Consider the following 21,907-nt stretch of genomic DNA (forward strand, 5'->3'; position numbering starts at 1 on the left):
CTATAACATTGGCCATGTGAAAAAAAAGTCTTCTCTTAAATCGATCCCTGCTACTTTTAATGTCTGTCCTTGTGACTTATTAATGGTTATTGCAAAGCAAACTTTAACAGGAAACTGCACTCTTCTAACTTCAAAAGGATAGTCCGCCTGTGATGGTGTTCTTAAAAACTTCGTTTCTAGTTTTGAAAAAATGAAAGCAAGAGACAGAAACATTATGATTTGACTTGAGAAAAGCCTCGAAGAATCACGTGAGAAACAAAAACAATATCAAATTTATAGTTCGCTATCGACCAAAAGTTGAGATGAAGTACTGAATAATGATTTGAATGGAGGAAAGCCTTCGAAAATAAGGGATTTGAATTCAATGACAGGTTTTAATTTCGCAGAAATTAAGAGGTTTTAATTATTTTCTCCCGAACTAATTGAGATTTCGCAAAATCCTTTCTTAGTGGTTACTTTCGTAATCATGCGGACATGCCTGCCAAATTTCAAGTCTGAAGCTTCAGCGGTTTCGGCTGTGCGTTGATATATATATATATATATATATATATATATATATATATATATATATATATATATATATATATATATATATATATATATATATATATATATATATGTATATATATATATATATATATATATGTTATCTCAGGACATTAATTTTTATATATTAAGATTGCAGCCAATAAAAAGTGATCCCAGACGTTGCTTTTAACTATCAGCCCTTTAAAGATTTGTATGGAATATATGTAGGGGAAAGTCATGTACCTTTTTTTTTCAACACTAATTTTCAGCATGTTAACGCAATGTAAAAAAAATGGTTTTTGATTCTGCAGGTTCTCCTGCTTGTTGGTGTTCTATTTATTTTTGAAGTTTTGAAAATTTTTGATTAGGTGATTTTTGGCTAACTTTTTTTTTTTTTTCAAAAAAGTGATTTTCTGCCCAAGGTGCAATTAAATGCTGTACCTTGGGCACCCTTGATTGTACCTTGAGCAATAAACTAATCAATCACTTTCTGTGATTTTATCTCATATTGCAGCTAATAAAAAGTGATTCCATCAAAAGTAATGTTAAATTGGATTTCCCCTCGCCTGTAGACCAGAGGTTGGGGTAATACTTTTATAACATCTGCAACTCTTACTCTACAAACGTCTTCAATCGAATGTCACATAAAAACATTTTTTTTCCCATTCATAAAAATTTCACATTCGTTCGGTCGTTGTATTTATCTTCAAGCAGTAAAATTTGGGTACGTTTTAAAAATATAGTTTATTTTTCAGTAAGTTACCGTCCAATAGACAGGGCTAAAGCAGAAATGCATGAAATACACTGCCAGCTCAGCCAATTCCAGTCGAGGACTGCAATCCTCGGCTGGAATTGACTGAGCTGGCGGTGTATTTCATGTACAGTTTATTTTTGTTCGACAATCATTACTTTCGCTCTTTCTTCTCAGCGTTTACAAATATGATTTAAGCAATAGCTTCAACATTAGGGCCACCAACTAGTCTCCATTAATTATTTTTCTTTCATGTATTACGGAAACTCAAAACCCTACTGTTGTAGTGTTATCCTCAAGAAAAAGAGTCATCCTCTTCATTCATTCATTTGAAAAGTCTGTTGATAAAAGTTTGGTGCCAAAAATAAGATGCCAAATTCAGTGTCAAGTTAGCAATATTTAGCGAGATCGAAATATTACTCCATGTGTTGAACTACTATAGAAATTGTTATATATTTTTTAAACTGCATACCTTGTACTAGCGATACTTCGTGGAAGTTACTTCAGTAATTTTTCAGATAATTTCAATAAAAAATTATAAGTAATGAATTAATCGTAAAAAAAGAAATATTGACATTTCTATTGTAATTTACTGCAGTATTACGTAGCAATTAATCGGTGAAAGTTTGCTTTTCAAGTATTATTAACACGTGGTATGGGTTGCTCTGTTAATCTTTTGAAATAATAGCGATACATTAGTGTTCATTGATCATAATTGTTTTAAATGTAAGTGAAGATACTATCAAACAGTTAGTTACTTTAAAAGTAACTAACTGCTTCCCATTAAAACAATTAGGTGTTTTTGAAGAACTAGTTAAAAGCACTACAGAAATCAAACTTTCAAAAATAGAAACCAAACAAGCAAAAAAACTAAAGCTTCTAAACTTCACTTGTACATTACGTAAATTGCTTACTATATCATTTACGAATTTAATCACTCACAAAATCTATTACACATATTGTGTGTACTATTTTAATAATTTAACTTCATGATATTGATACGTGAGACACAAACGCTTCAATTTTCTTGCATATAGTCATCGATATAGTGGCAAAATCATTGATGGCATGCTTACTGGAACGTTGTCCAACATAGGTACAACTTGTGTATTACATTAATTACTTACTACATCATTTAAGAATTTAATCACTCACAAAAGCTATTACACAGATTGTGTGTACTATTTTAACAATTTAACTTCACGATATTGATACGTCAGACACTGAAACGCTTCAATCTTTTTGCATATAGTTATCGATGCCAGTGCCAAAATCATTGATGGCATGCTTACTGGAACGTTGTCCAACATAGGTACAACTTGTGTATTACATTAATTACTTACTACATCATTTAAGAATTTAATCACTCACAAAAGCTATTACACAGATTGTGTGTACTATTTTAACAATTTAACTTCATGATATTGATACGTCAGACACTGAAACGCTTCAATCTTTTTGCATATAGTCATCGATGCCAGTGCCAAAATCATTGATGGCATGCTTACTGGAACGTTGTCCAACATAGGTACAACTTGTGTATTACATTAATTACTTACTACATCATTTAAGAATTTAATCACTCACAAAAGCTATTACACATATTGTGTGTACTATTTTAATAATTTAACTTCATGATATGGATACGTGAGACACTGAAACGCTTCAATTTTCTTGCATATAGTCATCGATACCAGTGGCAAAATCATTGATGGCATGCTTACTGGAACGTTGTCCAACATAGGTACAACTTGTGTATTACATTAATTACTTACTACATCATTTAAGAATTTAATCACTCACAAAAGCTATTACACATATTGTGTGTACTATTTTAACAAGTTAACTTTATGATATTGATACGTCAGACACTGAAACGCTTCAATCTTTTTGCATGTAGTTATCGATGCCAGTGCCAAAATCATTGATGGCATGCTTACTGGAACGTTGTCCAACATAGGTAAAACTTGTGTATTACATTCATTTAAGATTTTAATCACTCACAAAAGCCATTACACAGATTGTGTGTACTATTTTAACAATTTAACTTCATGATATTGATACGTCAGACACTGAAACGCTTCAATCTTTTTGCATATAGTTATCGATGCCAGTGCCAAAATCATTGATGGTATGCTTACTGGGACGCTGTCCAACCTAGGAGAATATGACCAATGCATCAACATAAAAGCTACAGATGACAGAAGAGGCAGGAATTTTGGGAAAGTTATGTTCACGGGACAGTACTGCGCCCTCGATATACGACCGCCTTTGCCTCCGAAGAAAATGTATTACAAACTGAACGATGTAGTTGATGTACTGAAGAATTTCTCTCAAGGGGATAATGTGAGTTCTAAGTTCCTTTTTTTAAATTTCAGGTTATAATTATTGGAATAAACGAGCTGATGTGTGCATCACTTGACTTCCTTTTACTCCAATTTAATGTCATTTAACCATCGCTGGCAATTTTAATGTGATTCAATAGTTTATTCTCTTAATATCACCAACAGTGACCAAATTAAAATCAGATTTAAAAAAAAAAAAATTGCCGAATTTGTCGCCAAGTTGGCGACAAAACTTGGCGACTAAAAGACTGGCGATATATATTGCCAAGTTATAACACCACTTGAGTTTACATAGAAATCAACAATGATTTCTCCCAAAAAAGGGGCAAAAACCCCTTTAGAAACACCCGAATGCAACCAAAATGGCAGGTGCACAACTAGACTCCCACTAGGAGTTTACGTACCAAATTTCAACTTTTTAGGACATACGCACATATGCAGATACGTACATACAGAGGTCACGAGAAAACTCGTTGTATTTAACTCGGGAATCGTCAAAATGGATATTTTGCATGTCTATACGTTTTTAGGCATTTATCCATGTTTGTTCGAGTCGAAAGAAAAAAAAAAACTCAACATTCATCGGGGAGTGAGTAAAATGGAAATTAAGTTCAATTTTTGAGTGAAATATTTTTTGCGAATACAATACTTCCTTTTTTGTAAAAAGAAGTAAAAAAACGTATAGGATTTAATCACATATTTATTTATAATTTCTTGATTCGTGTGCTGACTTAGATTTTCTATTTCAATAGTATAAAAATAACTTTAAAAAGTTATTTTTTAGGATGGCAATTAATTAGTCTATAAATTTAATCATTTTTTTCTTTATGTTTCATAAACAAATGTGCTGACCTAAAATCGGATAAGTACAACTGTTTTATATATTTTTTTATATGATGGTAGGTAGCTAGTCAACTATTTTAATCATTTATATCTTCATATTTAATTGGCAAATGTACCAAACCAGAATTAGTTAAACTTACCCTCTTTGGGCTCCCGGGTAGGACAAAGCGGGTTTTTCAAATGTTTGTAAAGTTTGATAATAATTAAATATTGTGCTTGAAATAATACAAAAATCACTTTTTATTTTGAAGTTCAAGAGAACCCTGCTAGGAATTAAAACCGAAATTGCTGCGATAAAAATCCAAAAACTACAATTTTCGAGCGTTCTTCGAAAACCTACCCGCTTTGCCCCCCCCCCCCTCTTCATCTTGTAAAATTACGTCAGAAGTATGTTTAATGTAGCAAGAAGGAAGATTTTGTGCATATAATACAATAATATCGATTTCGTAGACAAAGAACAACAATAATTTCGTTGGATAATAATTTTCTTGATGAGCCAATTTTTCCTTTTGAGAACTTTCCACTTTATTATTTCCTTCTTCTACGCTGTAATCATTTCTCTGGATATCCTTCTCAATAATCGTCATGTTTTGGTATAGTAGAGGATCAAGTACAAGCTATAATAAATTAGAGAGGAGTCTGAAAACACTGCTGCAATTGACGTAGGTTACTTATCATAGTTACGAATCATTGATGTTCAATAAAATTGTTTTTACACATTCTAACTTAGTTTCAACGACATGGAAAAGAGGTTTTAGTCAGCCCTTATCCTAGGCATCAATGATAATAATAAGGATAATAACAATAGTAATAATAATAATAATAATAATAATAATAATAATAGTAATAATAATAATAATAATTATTATTATTATTATTATTATAAATTAATTTTAGTGTTTTTATTTATTTATTTCTATTTCACAAACTGTCATGTCAATCTTCAAACAAACAAACAAAAATAAATAAATAAATAAATAAAAGGCTACTTTGTTTATGTTATGCTTCCCTGTGTAATAATGCCATAGCTTATAGTTTATTCATACAATGTCTCAGGCTAATACAATCAAACCTCGTAAAAACGAAATTCACGAGACCATGACAATTATTTCATACTAGCTGCGTCGTCCGGCTTTGCACGGTCTACCTCAAAAATAAAAGCTACGTCATGTGATGCGTGTTCAAAAAAAAAAAAAAAAAATCAGTAAAATTTTGCGGCAGATCTCGGAAAAGTAACCAAAAAGAAATCGTTTTAAATCTCCCGATTACAGGAAGAGCCTCAAAACAAAATACAGAATTTAATTTGTTCAAATTCGAGAAAACGAAATGGCAACAGATCTTTCGTCTCAATATGATTTTCTTCACCACTATAAATTTTAATATAAGCATTGTTGCGGAAAGTTGAGATGAAGCACTGAATAATAATTTGAATGGAGGAAAGCCTTCGAAAAATAGGGATTTTATGTCGAAAAATTAATAGTTAATAATTAAAAGTTTTTAACTGATGTCTCCACTAGTTATTATCGGAGGATTATGTTAAATAGCCAAACATAAAGACGGAAAGATTACAAATCCGTCGATACCTGGTTCAATGGTCAGTTCACTGTCGTTCGGGAGAAGAAACTTGGACATAGATGCATAGGTACATACATAGATACATAAGTTCAGTTTTCAATTATATAAGATTAACCGAAATTCAATTTATCTTATAAATTATGTGAGTTGACATGTGAGTTGAGTTAACAAGTGATTGTTAACTCAAAAGATCAAATAGGTATTTCATGCAAAGCGATGTTTCGCGTTAACGAGGTTTAACTAACTTCAAAATATTTTCAGATTGAGCAAGTAGTTTAATAGTAGGATGTGTAATTATTCATATTAGAATATCGTATTTGATTAAGAATGATGTATTGGAAAAATACATAGGAAACAAGTTTTAAAATCATAGAAAACATTATTTGACTTTGGATCGTTTTCCAATTGTTCTAACGCTTTGATTGTAAATCGTAAAAATTTAAGAAAATAAATTGTTTCATATATCGCTTAGTAAATTTCTCATAAAGTATCATTAACTAAAAAAAATCGTTGCCGATTCTGATGCCATCTAACTATGCTACCTTTCTAAAAATAAATTGTATTCTTACCAACAGTTTTTCTCCGCCACTATTGACTAAGCATAAGAAGTGTTAAGCACTAAGTTACCACCCTTAAACCAGGGCTAAAGCAGAACTACATGCAATACACCGGAAGCCCGGTAGTGTCATCCAGAGACTGCAATATGATTATTGTTAAGGGCTCATCAGGCATCATACATGGTAACAAAGCTGGAAGTAGATGTCATTTCATTGATGCTGAGAGTGCCAACAAACTGGTAGCTGAAGTTAATTTAGCACAATATTTTTAGCACCAAGCTGACGATAGGTTTCATAATGGTTCTGCCGTGGCCCTAGTTTAAGGGCGGTAACTTATTTCTTAATGCCCAAGCTTTGACTTCATTTGACGAGTTGAACCGTACCATTGCTGTTTACTCTCGCTGGTGTGCTGAATTGACTTTAGCTACCAATTTGTTGACACTCTAAGCTTCGATGAGGTGACACCTGCCTCCAACTCGGCTACCGTCTATTCCACACTGATAGGTTCATAACAAGAACCAAACTACAGTCTTTGAATGGCAGAAGCTGGCTGTTTGTGTAATGCATAGGAAATGTTTTTGTTTTTCATTAAATTTAATCTTCTCTTTTAGGTTATCAACGAGGCTGCAAAATCTTCCCAGTTCTTCAACTTCTTAGCTATGAGATATGGAATCTGTGTTCCTTCCGGATGTACCGCTGAGGACATTCAAGGACTTCTCAACAAAGGTAAGAGTCAACGAACAGCAAAGTGATTTGAAACTTTTTAACACCACTGTTTTAAAACGGTATGACTTTGAAAATTAAATAGGTATTTGAGAAAAATCAAAAAGCATGATTTTCAAAAGCAAAAATCATCTGGATTCATAGAACCAAGGTCGCAACCAAAACAGAGGGGAGAGGGGTCAGATGAGTTGAAGCCGAAATCATACACCTATTACACATATAGTTCAGGTTCCTACTCTTAGGGGATTACTGGTGGGGACCTCCACACGGTGGGTTCTGGGTTACGCTAAAACCCCACCGTCCACCCACTACGGATGTGTAGCTTGATTTGTATCTTATCAGTGGCTAGTGGATGGTAAATTGTGTAGCGATGGGCACCATCGGACCTGGTTGCATACCTGAGTCCACGGTCCCTAAAGCCATAATTGATGAGGACACATGAGTTCATTTGCGTCCGTTTGGGCGAATCCGCGACACCTGGAGTATGTACGCCGGATGTACTCCAGTGATTCCCCAAAAGGTATACGAAGCGATGTTTTAGCGTGTTATATAGACATGTCTTTTAAAATACTTGCTCTTACGTACTTCCAATACGGAACTACCTCTCTCTATATATACACTCAGGAACATTGAAAATAGCGCCCCAAGAAGGAAGCATTAGATTGAAGTGAAATTTAATGTACAGAATAATACAGAGGAGAGATACACTTGACCCCAAAATCTAGACAATTGAACAAATACAGGTCTTGTTGGAAAACAAACTTGGGAGGCCATTTAGAAACGGTCCTAGATGTGGTTGCAGAGTACCATTAACATAACGCTGGCCCGTTAAGGTTCCACGTACCACAACCAGAGGGGACCGGTTATCATAGGCTATAGCCTCCCAGACCACTATGCCCGCTGTGCGGGCATTGTGTCGTGCGATAGAATTGGTGGAGTGGTACCTTTCTCCAGGGCGACTCCACATCCGTAGCGGATACTATCTGGCCCCGAAGCGAATCGGGATTTATCACTGAGCACCACCTTTTGCCAATCAGTGGCATCCCATATCGCTCTGGCATCGCACAATTGCAGACGGAGTTACCATGTTTTGGTGTAAAGGGAGTGCTCTAAAAGGGCGCATGGACTGCAGATTGACATCCGCAAGACGTTTAGAAATGCGTCGAGGAACAACTGCTACCCCTACGTCTGCTGGTATGGTGAAACGAGTCACTGTGGGATCCACGAGCGCTTACCGGACGATCCTTCCATCTTCTCTCCGCGTGGTCTTCCCGGTCGCTCCAGACTCGGTTTTTTGCACGTGGGTACCATCTCGTGTCCATTGCCTCCAATAGTTTCTAACGGAACACTCTGAACGGTTCACCTAGGCAATAACACGACTCGTCGACCAGCCTGCAACTACTATAACAAGCTCGGACTTAAGTAATGAGGCATTTAAAGCTAAAGTAAATCAAGTACTTTTCGACTTAATTGCCTTTATCTTTGAACGTAGTAGTTTTTGGCAACGAAATGCTACATTTTTTAATGAGGTGTTCAGAGCTAAAGGGGATTAAGTCGATATGGACTTGGTCCACCCCTCCCACAGTCTTATTTTGAATACAGAAGTGTTTCGATATCTTTTGCCATGGCTTAGTGCTATGATACAATGCCTTGCATGATAACGAAGTTCAAAATACCATAGTTTAGATGTTCGAAACTGTGGGATCCGATGGGTTCTGATCTTGACACAAAAAGACTTTGTCACTCAACGAATGATTCCAATTAGTACTCATAAGGAAATTTTAATTGATATTAGAACTTATATACAAAAGCTGTTTACAATTATGAAATTAAAGGTCAATTCTACATTATTAACCACGGCATTTCATAGTGAAACTATTCGGGCGGCTTTCCAGCGCGTCCATTCATTATCGTTCTCCCGGCTCTACCCTAGAGCCCCTATAACTGGAGAGGCCGACGCATCCGCCATTTTGGAGCAAGCGTACAACAGGGAAAGCTACCTTTATTGGCAATCCTTCGCCAAACAAGGAACGAGAGAGTCGGAGAGCGAAGGTGAACATTGGCAAAATTTTGGAAACAGTTGGCGTCGTTTCCAGGCTGCCACTCACTTCGCGGGCTATTATTTATCCAAATCTTTTTCCTTTCTGCATCGACTGGAAATCTGAAGAGCCGAAATCCCTTTTTGGAGCTGTTTACACGATTAACAGTCGAACAACCACCCCATTTGACTGAATTTAACACATGCTAAAGAAATGTAAACATCGGCAGCAATGCTAACGCTACGAAGCTCTGGATCAAGTTTGCTCCAAAATGGCGGATGCGTCGGCTCCTCCACTATAGGGGCCTTACTCTACCCCGCTCGTCGCGCAGACTCGTGGTATAAGTCGATTCCCGGTGGCGCCTGCTGCTCCAGCTATCTCAAGGCAGTCTGTTGTTAGGGCGCCCCGGTCTGGGCTCCTACAAAACTGCAGTCCTCGGCTGGAATGACTGAGCTGGCTGTGTATTTCATGTATTTCTGCCTTAGCCCTGACTAGAGGGTGGTAACTTACTGATAATTTAAAATCGTTCCATTTTAAATGTATTGTATTTTCAAAATTAAATTACTTTTTCTAATCATGATTTTATCTCCTTTTTTTAAAGTTGAAGAGGACACTGCATTGTCCATTAAAGTCAGAAGGTGTGAACTTAAAGAAGAAAATAAATACACTCCACTCATTATTGGCGTCATGTAAGTTATGTTACGTTTCATGTGAAACTCTAATAGTCTTGGTCATGCTACTTATATCGTTTGCTTAACATGTCATTATTGTTTGACAATATTTTCTTAATTAACTCAACCAAGATGCTTTGTTTTGTATGAAAATTTATGGTTTAAATAATGCATTCACATTAGTTCTCGAGATTTGTATTTTAGGCATTTAGTAAGTAACTCAATCTAAGATTCTTCAGAAGTTACATTTCTCCAAAATTTGAATCTTCTAGATTGATGCTACAAAGTGATTTGGAGCGCATTTAGCCCAATCAGACCAAAACTACTTTCAAAACAGGCTTTAATTGTTGAACAACTCAATACGTGAATGTTTTTGCCCCTCCTCTAAAAATTTCAAAAATAGATTCAGCTATAGTTCGGGCAAACCTAACCTGGCAGTGTCGCAATGCTATGATTAGGACCTGCGTAGCCAACACAATGCTACCAGGTTAGGTTCCACTAGTCTAGCTATAGTCTCCACTATAGCTTTGATACTAAACGCTTCATATTTTGTATGCACAAATTAAATGTATTGCTATACTAAACATTAATTTTCAATGTTACACAAGCTTATAATACTGAACAATTATTATTGTAATTCGTCATCTCATATTATTAGCAATTCGCAACTTCAGAGCTCGAATACGCTACCTTGCTGTGAATAACAATACAACTGAAACTAGCTGATGTGTGCATCACATGACTTCCTTTTACTCCAATTTAATGCCATTTTCTCATTATTGGCAGTTTTAATATGATGCAATAGTTTACTCTCTAAATGTCATTAACAGTGGTCAAATCGAAACCAGATTTTAAAAAAATAAATAAAAAAAAAAGTCGCAAGTTGGCGACAAAACTTGGCGACCAAAAGACTGGCAATATATCGCCAAGTGTCCGCCAAATTGTAACACCACTTGAGTTTACATCGAAATTAACAATGATCCCCCCCAAAAGGGGGGAAAAGACCCCCTTTGGAGCATCCGAATGCAACCAAAAAGTAAGGTCCACAGCTAGACCCCACTAGGAGTCTACGTACCGAATTTCAACTTTCTAGGACATTCCGTTCGTGAGTTATGCGACATACATACACACATACACACAGACGCACATACGCACATACATACGTGCATACAGACGTCACGAGAAAACTCGCTGTAATTAACTCAGGGATCGTCAAAATGGATATTTCGGGTGTCAGTACATTCCTAGGCACATATCTACGTGTGGTCGGGTTGAAAAAAAAACTCAACATTTATTTGGGGGTGAGCAAAATGGAAATTAAGGCAGATTTTTGGGTAAAATTTTTTTCGCGAATACAATACTTCCTTTTTTGTAAAAGGAAGTAAAAAGGTAAAACATTCCGTTCCAACTGTTTTCTTTGGGGGTAAATTGCAGGCTTCAGACAGTTTGTGATTTGATGTAATGTCAAAGGAATAGGAAAGAAAGCTTCCCACAAACACGACGAAAAATTACTGTCAGTCACTTAGCTTCAAAGTCCGTTATAAGTTACGGCATTTTTTTGTTTTACCTTTTTCATCCGCCATTAGACATTGGCTGCAGCGCCCCCTATAGTTTACTGGAGTTGCGAATACGTAGATATTGGTAAGTAAGTTATTTTAAGTAATGATGTGAAATATTAAATTCCTATGGGGGTTCTCAATTTAAAATTAGACAACCGTGAACTTCTACTTTCATTTTCGATTCTTTGAGCCGTCGATCAGAAGATTCCGGGTTTAAAAAGTAGCTGTGGCAACGCGGATGTCTTAATTGACATTCTGGACAAGAGCTCATGTGTTCAGAACAACTCAGTTAATAGCATTCAGTTTTTTAACTGAATAAATCAACAATGGCGTGGTTGATTCCGTAAGACACTATTATTATATCCTTTGAAGAGTTGGCACGTATTGAAAGAAGTCGGAAACTCTTGATTCAAGATCTTGTCAGTTCGAATGATTACGATTAACTCAGCAATGACTGTTTAATGTCCATGTAAATATCTGTCCCTCACATTTTTCTTGGTAATCTAAATGATCCCCTAAATCAGCGATTCTCAAACGGCGCACGAAGATTTTTGCTCGTCCAAGTTTGAAAAAAAAAAAAAAATCTTGTTAAGTAAAAATAATAAAAATTAAAAAAAAATTTATAACAAAAAAATCATCCTGCACGACATCTTTTATGTTACTTTAGTGGTTATTTTTTTGTTCTCTATGCATTTTTAGCAATGTTAATTACTTATACATAGTTATTACAATAATCACACGCTCTTAACAGTCCGCAAATTCAAGTTTCTTTCTTTATCTTGTTTTTGCAAAAAAAAAAAAAAAAAAGAGAGAAATGGAATAGAGAGAAAAAAGAAAGAAAAGAAAAGAATAAAAAACACCACCGGTCCGCGATTTTTTTTCAAAAGCTTCCCCCGGTCCGCGTGTCAAAAAAGGTTGAGAAAAAGTTCCACTAAATAACGGACTAGGTTAATAGGTCTTAGTAGTACTTCAATACACCTTTCTGAAAGTTGTGCAGATATTGATGTTGTAATGTCTAAAGTTTAGTTAATGCTTGGTTTAGCTATAGCTTAAGTTTAGTTAGTTTTTAGTTTTTGATTGAGGTTCTTAAAAATTTGTTAACACCTTTATTTTTATCCATCCTACTCCAAAAGTCCATAACGATTAGTATTTTCACCTTAAATACTTGATGTCTGTGTATAACCTTGGATTATAACTGGATTATGGTATAATTCTTTGAATTTTCAATTTATTTTTATGTTTTTTACAGGACAGCCATGAGCTTTTTTGGATTCCTAATGCTGGTCGGTTCTTTGATAGAGCTTTACCATTATTATGCTCAAAAGAAAATTAAAAGTAGGTAACTTTAACTTCCATACTTCATCTCATGATACAGTGCTGGTAAAAAAAAAATGCATCACCCTCGCATTTTCACAACAATGGGATTATGTGAGAAGTTTTGGTCGACCGATTAACGATGAATACATGTGGAATTCTGCAAAACTTATGAAATAAACATTTAGCAGCAGGAATTTGATCATTGTTTACGTAGATCGGGGCTGTTTCTGGGCCAACGCAAACTGCTGACCCCATACTCATTTTTCCAGTTATGAACCTTTGTGTGAGTTTAGAGAAAAAATAAATTACTTAACACGATGTCAATTTAAGTCTAATGGCAGGATAAAGGTTTTTGAGTTGTTACTTACCAGTTGTGCCCTATCGCACGGAGCAGAATCATCCTTGAAAATGACGTTTGGAACTGAAGTAATGTGATCCCTGACAGTAGGAAGCAGTTTCTCCTTCAAAATGCCAATATACACCTAAGCGTTCACTGTTCCTTGCACAAAGTGAAGCCCACCAACTCCTTGATCAGAAATGTATTCCCAAATCATCTGGGATACGGGATGCTTGACTGTGTGTTGAATGCAGTCAGGATGATATTCCTCTCTTTTACGGCGCGGGTGATGCAATTTTTTTACCACCACTGTATTTAACAAAGGTGACACATGAACTTAATGCGTTTTTTTTTTCTTTTTTTTCAATCCCCCAACAGACTTAGGTTTACAGATTTTGGTTTGTTTCTCTCTTATTTCCAATTTCAAGAAACTAGTCAACACAAAAACGTCTTCAGGGAAAATGAGTTGCCTGCACGGGTTCCGGTTCCTTTCCATCTCTTGGATCATTTTAGGGCACACGTACCTCAACATCAACTTCCAACTATTTCGTAAGTATCTTGATTTTCTCCAGCTTTCAGGAAAGTTTATTTTCGGTGATGTACAATTTGGTTCAGAATAGAATGTTGTTGTTTCCTTCAGTCAAAAGTACTACTTTTAGTCACTGAAATTTATAGAATGAGTAAAAAAGAAAAACATGGAGCGAGAAAAAAATTTCCCAACGTTTAATTTTTTATTAATTTTTTAAAATGTCCAATTTTGGAAATTTGTGTCATCGTATGACGTCACAAGTGATGTACTTTGTCACGCTATTCCACTGGGGCGCTGAATGCTAGAACTACTTTTAGTTATTGAAATTGATAGAATGAGCAAAAAAAAAAAAAAAAAAACATGGGAGCGAGGAAAATCTTTTATTTTCAAAACGTGTCATTTTTAATCATTTTTTTAATGTCCGATGACGTCACAAGTGATGAACTTTGGCTCTCCACTGGTGAACTCTACTGGTGATGAATGCTTACGCTTGCTGTCTACCGCGTTTCCAGATTATGAATATTCACAAGCGAATTAAATATTGCGCTCTACGCTTGCTATCAACCATATCGTTGCCAGTACATGTGGGTGATGAAAGAATTTAATATTGCGCTCTGCGCTAATGGCATCAGTGAATGGCATTTCATCACTTGAGAAGTTACATGCAGAAGCGTAAAAAATGTAATGGAATCTGAGCAACGTTAAAAATAATTGTTAAAAATTTTTAAACTTTGTCAAAATATTAAAAAAATGGTTAAATCCTATGTTTTAAAGCGTGCTCTTTCAGAAAAAACTACTTTTGAAATTTCGGAAACAACCCAATTTTTCGCTTGCTGCTGGGTGGTGTAGCGGTAATATGCTAGCCCTTTACCCTCAACTTTGTGGGCTTTAACCCCGTCCAAATCTGAGATGTTTAAAGTTGCCAAAGAGCTAATTTTGCACAAATATCGTGTTTGAAATTATAAATGACAACTATAGATTTATATAAAGCACATTTGATATTTTCCGATCGTGAACACACGACCCTTGTCAATCGTTTGAGAAGTCGAGTCCATTCCTTGAAATAGGTAGAGAAGGAAGAAAGGACGCGTGCCATATTTTGGAGTTGAGCAACATGTTGACGTTATGAAAAAAAAAAAAGTACTTGTAGTATATTTTCGTTATGCGACTATTTAGACCTGAAAGGTTTAAGTTGCAGCAATAACTGCATCGAGTTGGCGAAAAAGTAAAAGTCACAAGCTTTGCATTCTTTATTGCAACCCTACTCTCGCCAATTTTCCATTGAAATTTAATATAGGAGGCGTTGTTATCTCTGACCAATGGCAGCTGAAAGAAGTGAAACCAAGACCCGCCCATTTACGTAGGATGTGAACTGTCCAATGAGACATCTGCCTTGACCGCACAAAATTAAAATGTTTTACCTCTTTAGCTACTTTTTTTAAATTACGAGGTGACTTATTCAAGCTCTAGAACCAATGACGCACTTGCAAATACCGTTTCACCCTTTCTCTCGATATCGCCTATTCACGAAAATGGACAATTCTGAAACAAGACGGAGCCAAGGGTCAACTCTTCGCGGACAGACTTTAGCTCTTTTGTAAGATATTGTTAGTCAGAGCCATTTTACGATCACTTAGCTTATTGCGACGAAATATTATTTTGCAGACAGTATTTCAACAGTGACATTGGATCATGTCTCATTACTTTGCAATTGCGAAGTAAATTATTTGAAAAAAAAAATTCTTCATTTTTTCTAATGGAACTTTTCTGCATGTTAATACTCTCCGAACTATCTTATAAAATTATTTGATATTAAATCATTTTATCTTTAATTTCGCTAAGCTATCGATTTGATGTTCAGAAGAGTTTAATCACAAACCTATTCCCAGCACAAGAAAAAACTGTTTCCAATTTTTAACGCGAATGAACAATAAACGTATTTTTTCTAACTCATTTTAGTTAAATAAGATTTTCTTTAACTTCTTTAACTTCTGTTAAGTATTTTCATAATAGTTTAGTTCTATTTAACCAAAAATGCTGGAACAAGTTGCTTTTGAACAACTAATTGGGATTAAATTATTTTTGATTGGGCTGACAATCAATCACAAAAGTACAAAAAAAAAAAAAAAAAAAAAAAAAAAAGAAATATATTACACTTATGGTCCGTGCCAATGGCAAAGGATCATGCTAAATAGAAGGCAGACAAACTACTTTGTGGTATTGGTTTTGTACTGGCAAAAGATCACTGGTGATTAAACTCTTTTTGAACGACAACCCGGAGTTTTCATTGACCAATTTCATTGCATGACAATTTCAACTCAGTTTAAAATGCAATGGAACAAAAATATTCATGAATTTTCTATTACAGGTGGCTTGCAAAATATCATTTCTTATCCAAAAGACATTGCTTTTCAAGCAGTCATAAATGCAACTGTAGCCGTCGATACTTTCTTCTTCATCGGGTAAGAAATAGTAATTACTGACATCACTGTCATTTTTCTCTCTCTGTGTTCAAGAGCTTTGAAACTTAAATGTCAATTAAACCACACATAAAAAATTTTATACTGCGTGGGAATGTAAAGTGCAGTATTTTCAATTATGCATTTTTTTTTTTTTTTGCATTTTTTTGCATTTTTTGTCATCTATTGTATTTTTGCTTTTTTATACAAGCTTGCTAAAATTTGGTTTCCGCTGAAAATAAACCACGAAGAAACGTCAAACTCCAACGTCGTCGGTAGTGGTACCTCCGTCAAGCAGGAAACTGGATATCAAACTTCTCATGAGAGATATCCTCCACCGATAGTGGTGTCTCTGCCAAGTAGGAAACTGGACGTCGAAATTCCCAAGTGATATATCCTCCTCCGATAGTGGTACCTCCGTCAAGTAGGAAACTGGACGTCGAAATTCCCAACTGATATATCCTCCGCCGATAGTGGTACCTCCGTCGAGTAGGAAACTGGACGTAAAAATTCTCAAGTGATATCCATCGATAGTGGTACCTCCGTCAAGTAGGAAACTGGACGTCAAAATTCTCAAGTGATACATCCTCCGCCAATAGTTGTGTCTCCGTCAAGTAGGAAACTGGACGACGAAATTCTCAAGTGATATATCGTTCACTGATAGTGGTACTTCCGTCAAGTAGGAAACTGGACGTCAAAACTCTCAAGTGACATATCCTCGCCGATAGCGGTGCCTCCGTCATGTAGGAAACTGGACGTCGAGATTCTCGTGTGAAATCCTTCGCCGATAGTGGTGTCTCATTGAAGAATGGCTCCTGGTCCTGGCTAATACCCCCCCCCCCCTCTCACCCCTCTCCACAACATGCAAAGGCAATTTTACTTTACTCAAATATTCATAACTTGGGAAACTGCAAAAATTTTTCGTTATGAAAATATGTTAACAATTAGTTCAAGATCCAACTTAGCTTGACCGACCCACATCGAGTTTCTGTATAAATTATACATAAAGGTGGAAATAAAAACATTGTAGACACGGTGGTGCAGGGTTGTCTAAGGCTAAGCAAAAGTGCTGTAATCATAGGATTGCCGAGATTTAAAATTTTCAATAATTGAATAATTTTGCAGATTTTCTGCGGATATTTTCAAATTAAAGAAGAATCTCTGTAGAATTCCAGCAGAATTTGTGAAGATATCACATGATCTTTTTGCTCTGAGTGTATTTGCAGGATATATAATATAATAAGCGTATTTTGTGGGATTCAATAGGCGTCATTTGAGAAAAAAAAAGATCTACTTATAATTTAAAACATCCGCATAAAATGTGCAGACTGCGCAGAAAATCAGAGTTATGGAATTATTGAAAGTTTAAATCGCTACAACCTTATGATTGGACAATTTTTGCTTAGATAACCTTATAACATCGTTATTCAGTAAGTTGCCGCCCTATAGCCAGGGTTAAGGCAGCAATATATGAAATACACCGCCAGCTCAATCATTCCAGCCGAGGACTGAAGTCTCGTGCTTACTAGCATTCATCAGCTCGGCATAGGAAGTGACTGAACTGGAGGTGGAAAACCTCTTAAGGAAGCCAAGATTACCACACAAACTGGTAGCTAATATAGAATTAGCACTGACCAGACGAGTGACCGAAGCAATGGTTCGGTTCAACTTGAAGATTGAAGTCAAGGCAAATTGAAGGAAGATTGAAGTTTCAGTAAGTTACCGCCCTATAGCCAGGGCTAAGGAAGAAATACATGCAATACACCGCCAGCTCAGTCATTCCAGCCGAGGACTGAAGTTTTCTGCTTACTAGCACTCATCAGCCCGGTATAGGAAGTGATTGAGCTGGAGGTGGAAAGCCTTTTAAGGAAACCAAGAGTGCCAAACAAAGTTTTTCAAATCCAGCTCATTCACTCCTATGCCGAATTGATGAGTGTTAATAAGCACGAAACTGCAGTCCTCGGCTGGAATTGACTGACCTGGCGGTGTATTTCACCTACAACATCGTGTTTGTAATATTTTAAACTCCATTTCTATACAAAACTTATGAGGAACTTCAATGAGGGTACGTCAGTATAAGTCGAATCTTAGACCAAGTGTTTTTAGAAACACCTATTTAGCCACGACGATATTTTATTGCAGTGTCCCTGATGGTAATTATTGCGGCAACTCAATGATAGTTCAGTCAGAGTAACATGTAATGGCCAGCTCTTCACCCTCAAATTTGGGGGCTTAAACCCCGTCCAAGTCTGAGATGTTTCAAGTTGCCAAAGAGCTAATTTTGCACAAATAACGTGTTTGAAATTATGAATGACAACTATAGATTTAAAGCACATTTGATATTTCCCGATCGTGAACAGACGACCCTTGTCAATCATTTGAAAAAACGACCAATACATAATTTTAGATACTAGTAGGTTCTAGTCCTCTTGGAACAATATTTATGCAAGTTTGCAAATCGATGTATAAAATTTAATACTAAGTCACAGCAGCTAATTTTGCGTCCTGGTAAATGAATTGGATTATTTTGGTATCTTAGTTATTTTAGAGAGGAATGCTGAACAATAAGGTTTGTGTACTTTTCTAAGATTTTAAATTCATTTAAGTGAAACGACTATGCTTTTGGTGAGCCTAATATGTAGTTTTCAATTTTTAGGGGTTTCTTAGTATGTTATGCTACTATGAAAGTATTGAAGAAAACCGGAAGGTCCCTCAATATTCCTGTTTATATACTGCACAGAGTATTTAGGTGAGCTGTAGCACATTTTTTTTTTTGTTGCTATGATTCATCATTTAAGGGTTCACAGTACCTCAAAAATGATCAAACGATGGAAAAAATTTTATTGCTTATTTCAAAACTAAAAACCAGTCCAAACACAGGGAAAAAGTTTCATTGCTTTAGTTAAAATATTTTAAAAGTTATGAGTGGTTTTAGGTCATGCTCGCTATGTATTCTTATGCAAAAGAAAAGCTTTAAATTGATTTTTCTTAATGATCATTTTTTTGTGTTTTCATGTCATAAGAACCTCTAAGGCTTTTTTTCTATTAACGATACAGCTTTAAAGTAATACTTTTTGCAATTAGGATAATATATTTGACAAAACTGTGCATGGGATAAGCATTTTATAAATTACTCAAATGTTTAGAGCATGTTAAACCTATAAAAACCATATTTTTTTTTAAAAAATTACGATTTTTTACATAATTAATCACAGAAAATTTTCTAATGAACACAAAAGCAAATTAATGCGCAGATTTTTAGAGATGATGACTGTGATCGTGTAGCAAAAAGTTTTTTTAATATTAGTTTAAAAACAAAAAAACCTTAGGGGTTTTAAAAAATTGAAATTTTTATAAGTTTCTTGAATTTAAAAACGGAAGGCAATATTTTAAAATTTTGAAAGTAAATTATTGATTACGAAACAAGTATGCATGTTATAGTTTCAAAAAAAGTAAAATGTACTTAAATTTTGAAAATATGTTTGAAAGCTACTGTGACCCCTTAAACTTTTTAAACATTGAGAATATTTTTGATAGTTCGAATATCATTTAATTAACACGATAGCTAGTAATAAAATCCAGTTTGATTTCTAAAATTTATTCAGTCGAACTGGAAATATAATTCTGTTTCTTTTGCTATTTTTTAGAATCCTACCAATTTACATGGTCGTAGTTTCTTTCATATACTTGGCGCCGATCATGGGTGGAGGTCCCGTGTGGCATGATACCATAGATAAATTCGTCGAGTCGTGTTACAGAAATTGGTGGACAAACTTTCTATTCATTAATAACTTCGTCAACGCAAATGACATTGTAAGTACATATTAAATAGCTATTATTTATTGAAGCTTAAATTATAAACGCAATGCAATACACTATTCGAATCCCTTGCAAACCCCCCTTTCTCTCTCTCTTCTTTTTCTTACTTGAATGGGGTCTTTTCCAAAATTTTAAAAGTATTTTTCTCTGAAAGAGCATGATTAAAAACATAGGGTCTGACCATTTTTTAAATAATTTGTTTAAGTTTAATATTTTTAAAAGTATACTTAAATCGGTGCGCTTTCATTGTTTACGTTTCTGTCCGATGACATCACAAATGATGAAATGCCATTCTGTGTTGCCATTCACGGATCAAAATATTTAATTTGCATCTTCACTCACGTGTATTGGCAACGATATGGTTGATAGCAAGCGTAGAGGGCAATTTTAATTCGCTTTTTTATTATCATAACGTGGAAACGTAGTAGAAAAAATGCGCCAAAGATGCGTCATCATTTGTGACGTCATCAAGACTACGCCTTGTTTGAAAAATCGGACATTTAAAAAAATTAATTTTAAAAAAGCTGTAGGGAAAATGAAAGTATTTTCTGGGTCCATGTTATTTTGTTTGCTTTTTCTATCAATTTCAACGACAAAAAGTACTACTTTTGGAGGAAGGAAACAACCCCACTGTGAAACAAAGTTGCAAAAAATCAGTAGTCTGTAGTTCTTGTGCTCATAATTTAAATACTATCAAATGGAAAAATATAAATATGATTGAAATTCCAAAAACAAAGGGGGAGGGGAGAAGGAGCAACCCAAAAATATTGAGAATAGCAAACTTATGAAACTCAGCCATTAATTTAAGATTGTAATAGCTTCGTCATAAGTTGCACTCTTAAAACTGTGCCTCTGAAATAAGAGGCACCTTTTGAATATTTGTGGCTCTGAAAATTAAGAGGTACCATTGAATTATAAAGCACCGTTGGTACCTCTGAAATTACGAGATGCATAATGTGCCTCTGATTTTAGATTTCAATGCCTCACATTTGAAAGAGTATAGATTATCATTGGACATAGACAGCGGCTATGGAAGTCAGACAGACTTATTCAGCGCTTTGTTTCTAGAAGAGACGTTTTTAGTCGTGCATAACATACTAAAAAAGTATGTAATAGTTGTTTACAACATCGATTTAGTTTTGTTTAATGCACTGCATTCTTAAAACTTCTAGTGGATCATTTTCCCTAAACAGCGCAATTTGGACAGGGCAAGCAATTGCATTCACTGTGACAGGGGAATGACACTTATGGGAAATAATGCATTTACCGACGGTATTATAACTTCTGTGGGAAAAGGAAACACTATTTCTATGAAATTTAAAAAGATCCAATGGTGTGCAAAAAGTAGTTATTGTGGTCATTTGTTTCCTTTGCATGGGAATGACAAAAACTAAAGTTAACTTATATATTGTCATAACTGCAAACAACAGAAACCAATGTCACTTAAAGTAAGGTGGAAAAATTCTATATGAACAAGAGTCAATCACTCGTTGAGTGATTATTACAAAGTTAATTTAATTATGAGAGACAGAGTAATGACTCTTTAAATACTTAACTGAACGGTCACAAGTTTTTAAGAAGTGGAGAAAACGTTGGAATAAATGCATTTAGTCCCGCAGAAGCTATTCTTAAAAAAACATGTAAATCATGACGATTGAAGTTCTTCTGTATTTTTTTTATAAATTTAGTCTTATTACTTATTAAACAGCCCTAGTATTAGATATAGAAGAAAGTGAAAATTGATAATATCTGGTTTAGAGTTCCTCCTGTATAATGCTATTACATTTGCTCATCTTGATTTCACATTTATTTTAAAGTTTTAAGCGTTATGTAAGTGCATAATACTATTTATAAC

The 21,907-nt window shown here is 35.0% G+C and overlaps 1 protein-coding gene across 1 annotated transcript in view; it reads left to right on the plus strand.

Annotated features, from left to right (window-relative positions):
- LOC129220005 (nose resistant to fluoxetine protein 6-like) overlaps positions 1-21,907 on the plus strand; it is a 58,565-nt gene that overhangs the window by 16,518 nt on the left and 20,140 nt on the right. Inside the window, exons 2-10 of the mRNA XM_054854335.1 lie at positions 2,076-2,171; positions 3,381-3,625; positions 7,211-7,325; positions 9,963-10,050; positions 12,841-12,926; positions 13,624-13,794; positions 16,143-16,236; positions 18,890-18,982; positions 19,881-20,046. Coding sequence (XP_054710310.1) covers positions 2,076-2,171; positions 3,381-3,625; positions 7,211-7,325; positions 9,963-10,050; positions 12,841-12,926; positions 13,624-13,794; positions 16,143-16,236; positions 18,890-18,982; positions 19,881-20,046 — 1,154 coding nt within the window. The remainder of the gene's footprint in view (positions 1-2,075; positions 2,172-3,380; positions 3,626-7,210; positions 7,326-9,962; positions 10,051-12,840; positions 12,927-13,623; positions 13,795-16,142; positions 16,237-18,889; positions 18,983-19,880; positions 20,047-21,907) is intronic.

This window comes from Uloborus diversus, chromosome 1 (assembly GCF_026930045.1).
Source record: "Uloborus diversus isolate 005 chromosome 1, Udiv.v.3.1, whole genome shotgun sequence".
Lineage (NCBI taxonomy): Eukaryota > Metazoa > Arthropoda > Arachnida > Araneae > Uloboridae > Uloborus > Uloborus diversus.